The sequence below is a fragment of the Schistocerca cancellata genome, chromosome 4, assembly GCF_023864275.1.
Source record: "Schistocerca cancellata isolate TAMUIC-IGC-003103 chromosome 4, iqSchCanc2.1, whole genome shotgun sequence".
Taxonomy (NCBI): Eukaryota; Metazoa; Arthropoda; class Insecta; order Orthoptera; family Acrididae; genus Schistocerca; species Schistocerca cancellata.
Window position 1 is genome coordinate 545,302,658 of NC_064629.1, and position 6,000 is coordinate 545,308,657.

Here is a 6,000-nt window from a genome sequence, read left to right on the forward strand (position 1 = left end):
GTTTCCTGCAACATATTAGGTATGGTTATCTGCTGTGTTTTCGGTGTTTCCATATTTTTGTCCAACCCTTCTAGATACAGACGTATTACAGCCTTTTCTATTTCCCACTTTCTTAAATCTATATATATAAAAGAAAGTCGTGTTAGTTACACTATTTATAACTCAAGAACGGCTGGACCGATACGGCTGAAAATTGGTGGAGAGGTAGCTTAGAACCAGGAGACGGCCATAGGATACTTTTTATCCCGTTGGACCGCTATAAAACGTGGTATAACAAAAACACATCTGGCATGGAATAACAAAACGCAAATGTCAGCTAAACGGCGGATGGACCGATTTGGCTGAAAATTGGTGGAGAGGTAGCTTAGAACCAGGAGACGGACATAGGATACTTTTTATCCCGTTCAACCGCTACAAAACGTGGTATAACAAAAACGCATCTGGCATGGAATAACAAAACGCAAATGTCAGCTAAACGCCACTATAAAACGTGGTGTAACAAAAACACATCTGACATGTAATAACAAAACGCAAATGACAGCTAAACACTGTCAGTACTTCCAAGATCAACGGTTGCAGACGAAATAAATGCTTGCCTCAAATAATCGAATCTATGGCGCTATGTGAAGAAACTTCAGCTGACAACAAACATGAGCGTTGCATTGCTTAATGATACATCTGCTAAAGATTTCTCTGAGCAATTGCTGACTATCGGTAACGGTCGAGTACCTGTCGAAGAGCCGGCCAGAGTGGCCGAGCGGTTCTAGGCGCTACAGTCTGGAACCGCGTGACCACTACGGTCGCAGGTTCGAATCCTGCCTCGGGCATGGATGTGTGTAATGTCCTTAGGTTAGTTAGGTTTAAGTAGTTCTTAGTTCTAGGGGACTGATGACCTTAGAAGTTAACTCCGATAGTGCTCAGAACCATTTTGAACCTGTCGAAGAATCGAGAGGATTGATTTCAGTTCCTCATAATTTCTGTAAATTTGTCTCATCTAAAGACGAAATTATCAACAAAGTATTCCCAAACATCATTACTAACTACAAACGTAATGAATGGTTGAGTGAGCGAGCAATTTTAGCGGCTAAGAATAAAGATGTAGATGACCTAAACTACATAATTCAGAATGAGATCATTGGTAAAATGCATTCATTCAAATCTATTGACTGTGTAACAAATGAAGATGAAGCCACCAACTGTCCAATTGAATTTTTAAACTCCTTGGATGTGCCTGGCTTACCACCGCAAAATATACGCCTAAAAGCTGGCTCCGTAGTAATCATGCTTCGAAACATAAACCAACCAAAACTGTGCAGGCGGTACGCGTTTGGTGGTAAGTAAATTGATGAACAGTGTTATGTACGCGACGATACTCAAAGGAAAATTCGAAGGTGAGGAAGTTCTCATTCCGAGGATCCTGATGATCCCAACCGATATGCCGTTTGAGTTTAAAAGACTTCAATTTCCGATCCGTCTTGCATTCGCCATGACCATTAACAAACCACAAGGCCAGTCCTTGAAAGTTTGTGGTTTCAATCTGGAACATCCATGTTAAGACCGTCTGCGTTGTTTGTTCTTGCGCCTGATAATAAAACAAAAAATGTCGTGTATCACAAGGTACTTAACTGAAGAGTGGAAACTATGCACCAAAAAACATAAAGAATAAAGAATCATTAAAATACTTAATTTTTGGTTTGTATTTCCTAATAAAAAATTGAACTTAACATCCAAAATCTGATTATTTATTGGCTTTAAGGTGGAACAGAGTTCGCCGGGTCAGCTAGTTATCAATATAACAATATTCCTGGTCAAACGCTTTCGCCTAGTCTTACACTGTTACTTCTTATTCAGTTGTATGTAGGCCCCTCAAAGAGTGCAGCGGAATGTTGCAAATATATCTGTCTGTTCCTTTTTTTTCTTTTTGATGTTCCAAATCAGTTTTACTGAACTTACGCAGCAGTGGCGGGGAGGGACTTGCTGAAGAGAAAACTCCTTTTCTCTTAAAATGCTGTCGACGGTGTGCACACGCTTAGATTTACTTGCGTTAAAATATCAAACAGTTCTCCTCGATTGGATATGTCTTTTGTCACCGAGATATTACTTCTTTCAACAGCAAGAACACTGACAGAACCGTCTTTTCTGGAAGCAGTGGTGGGGGTTATATATTCTTGAATTGTGCACAGTCAGAAGAAAACAATGCATGCATTCGGTAGATTTAAGTTAGGTCGTTCTTGTATCCTCTTTACACAATTTTTACTTTTCAGTTAATCGGCTTTCAGCTACAGGATAGTGAAGTCTTTCTGTTACTGTTGTTTGTATAACTTCAGGAGATTGTATAAAATTTTGTCACTCAGATATTTCACTTATGGCGGTTGCCTTGGAGATGTCTTCGTTCTACTTACTTACCGCGAAAATATGTAAACATTCTGCAAGGCACATAAACAAAAGCTGCGCTACATGGAGCCGAGCTGACCAAAGTTGGTACGGCAGAAAAAGAGCCCTGGAAGTTAAAAAGTGGGCTTGGTGCAGCTGGTTCAGACGTCTACCACAAACACTCAAGTAACACGATTTCGTATACGTCCCTACATCTACGTCTACATGACTACTCTGCAGTTCACATTTCAACCTTCAGCCAGGCACATTTAAGTGCCTGGCAGAGGGTTCGTCGGACCGCTTTCAGTCTATTTTTCTACCGTTCCACTCTGGAACGGCGCGTGGGAGAAACGAACACCCAAACATTTCTGTGTGACCTCTCATTTCTCTCATTTTATTTCGATGATCATTTCTTTCTGTGTAAGTTGGCGACAAAAAAATATTTTCGCATTCGGAAGAGTGCGCTTGTGATTGAAATTTCGTGAAAATATTTCACCGCAACGAAAACCACCTTTAATGACTTCCACCCCAACTCGCGTATCTTATCTGTGACACTCTCTCCCTTATTTGGCGATAACACAAAACGAGTCGCTTTTCTTTGAACTTTTTCGATGTCCTCCGTTAATCCAATCTGGTAAGGATCACACATCGCGCATCGATACTCCAGAAGATGGCGGACATGCTTTGTGTAGTCAGTTTCTTTAGTACACCTGTTGCGCCTTCTAAGTGTTCTACCACTCCAGTTTAAGTTGTTCGTAATTGTAATTGACAGCCTTTAGATTTGTGTGATTTATCTTGTAACCAAAATTCAACAGATTCTTTTTAGTACACATGTGGATAACTTCATACTTTTCACTGTTTAGACTCAATTGCCACCCTTCGTGCCGTAATGATATCTTGCCTAAATCATTTTACAATTAGTTTTAACCTTCTGACGGCTTTACTAGACGGTAAATGACAGCATCATTTGCAAACAATCTAGAAGGGCTGCTCAGATTGTCTCCTAGATCGTTTATACCGAGTAGATTAGGAACAGCAGGGGGTCCATAACACTTCATTGGGGAACGCTAGATATCACTTCTGTTTTACTCGATGACTTTTAGTCAATTACTATCAACTGTGACGGATTCAGTTGCACAACTGAGACGATACTCCACAGGCACGCATTTTAATTAGAAATCACATGTGAGGAATGGTGTTAAAAACCTTCTGGAAAGCTAGAAGTATGGAATCAATCCGAGATCCCCTGTCGATTGCACGCATTACCCTTTCTGACAACGCCCAGCGTTGCCGCACGACTATAGACGACTGTTGTTCCCAGTCTATACTTTCGACACCACCAGTAGCCTTTTCTGCTTCACATTTGAACGTTGGCAACAGTGCTGCCACCTATCAAGGCTGTTCTTTTCCTATAAGAAGTATAGTGCCCGACGTATGGAAGTCGCTGTCCAGCAAATGTACGTGTATATTTGCGAGGTACGTGTCGTAGTAAACAACTCGTTACAGATTTGCGAATAGTACGTGCATGAGCACTACAAAAATGAGGCATTCCTGCGCATGTTCGGGTCAGCCGGCGATCCCTGCTGGAGGCATTTCCTCGTTTTAGCAGTACTGCACGCAGAAATATAGTGGCGACGTCTGAGATATGGAAACAGTTGAGGAAAGTAGGGACTCCATTTGTGGAACAGGTAGAAACCGGTGCTTATGTACTGAGGAGAAATACGTAAATAAGCGAGCAAAGCATAATTAGTGGAAGTCTATGAACATTATTTTTGATTGTTTACGGTAATGTTGAAGCATACCAGCAGCTTCTAAAATATAAACCAGAAGTGTGTGAGAAAGATTAACATTTTCCTCCGTCTTCATTCTTATTATCAGCATCTTTAAAAAAACACTATATATGAAGTTACCTGTTGATTGAGCAGTTAAACAGCAAATGCTCCATTTAGTTCGTAATCCAGTTTTCACCAATGGACCATCATCTTTTTTCTTTAGAAGAGCTATTTCACTTTGCGGAAACTGAGCTACTTCATATGCTTAACAGCGCCGTTATTCGAATGGATGCTGCAAGGTTTTGTCTAATGAAACCATTCATATAATAATCGCTTTCAGAAGATCGCGGCAGCTCGCAAACCAGATGGCTGTAAGTGCGAGTGGCCATCCCAGACCTCCGACAGGAAGACTACTATGCCTTATGTTCCATTTGACTATCCCACACCTCCGGCAGGACGACCACCTTGACTTGTGCCCCATTTAACTGTGCATGTGTAAAGGGGCAGTAGTAGGAGCAATACAGTACTGTGCTGTGTTGTGTTGTGCCTGAGTGCCGAAGACGATACACTGAACGAGGCGCCGCGAACTGTTGACTGCAATACGCCGGGCGCTTCTAAAGACTGTACTAATTACTCGGGAGAGGACACGTTATCCAACTCCCCGACTCTCCACAGCTCGCACGGATAGGTCCAGTATTAAATATATATTTTAAACAGGCAATAAGTCTGTCCGTTACAAGTAAAGGCAGAAATCGTGTTCCGGAAATGAGGTGTTTGTACCAGGGTATTGCTGTAAGCCCTGCGCTTCTATTTGACGTGTACAAACACGCTTTGTGTCCTCAACAGGTACGGCAGCCAACGACCCTGCCAAGTGGTGACCCGCGGAGCTTCTGGTAAAGACCGTTCGATCCGATCTGAACCGAACGGCTGCCTGGCAGCAGGACTGCGAGACCTGCGGATAGATCAGCCTCACAGACGCTGCAGGCGGTCTCTGTAACGGCCCGCCTACATTTCTTGCGTGCCGACGTGGGCGGTTACTGCTCGGCGTCTCGGCAAACACAGCGGACGCAGTGTGTGAGTGTGTGTCGGATGGAACTGTGTGTCTGCTTGCAGGCGTGTGATATTACGTGACCTGCTGCGATGAAGCCGCTGATGGCAATGTAGATTGTGGACGTCACGCCGGAGCGCTACACATATCTATATGGTTTCCTGGGCCACCTTAGGTGAGACACTTCACTTTACCGCATCTTTTTTACTCTAACATAGACAGCCTCCCGTCAGGATTGCCAGACTTCCTATATGTAAAAAAAAAAAAGAAAAAAAAATGAAAAATGAAGAATTCATTGTAGCTTCAGTTCCACTGGTGGTGCATTTTGTTTTCACTGCGTTACGGAAGAGCAACCTGTTTGTGTGTGTGTATGTGTGTGTGTGTGTGTGTGTGTGTGTGTGTGTGTGTGTGTTTACATGGGTAAGAGGGTGCATGTGGTGTAGAAATGTCTAAGGCTTGCGAGAAACCAAGGGTTGAACTATAACGGGTGCATTACTATACAGAAACTAGTAAAACTGCGTGAACATCACAGCTGTTAGCCTACATTGAAGCAGCATTTTGTCACAACATTTCGCATTTAGTTCAAGAAAAAACATGTACAGACAGCTTAGTTCATTAGCACGTAGCAAAAGCTGTCGTGATTACAACTTTGAGAGCTGGTCTTCATTCCTTACAAATGCTAACGACATAAAAAAATATTCATGCGTCCATATTTAATAGAAATGTGTCACATCAGTGATATTCACAGTTAATGCATCGTGCAATCCTTTCCATAACTCCACCACCGTAGAAATTCATTAGATTTGC

At 42.4% G+C, this 6,000-nt stretch overlaps 1 protein-coding gene across 1 annotated transcript in view; it reads left to right on the forward strand.

Moving 5' to 3' along the window:
• Positions 1-5,330, forward strand: part of LOC126183281 (uncharacterized) — a 625,026-nt gene extending 619,696 nt beyond the window's left edge. The window contains exon 4 of the mRNA XM_049925110.1: positions 4,992-5,330. Within this exon, the coding sequence (XP_049781067.1) occupies positions 4,992-5,142 (151 nt within the window). The 3' untranslated portion in view covers positions 5,143-5,330. The remainder of the gene's footprint in view (positions 1-4,991) is intronic.
• The last annotated feature ends 670 nt before the right edge of the window (positions 5,331-6,000 follow it).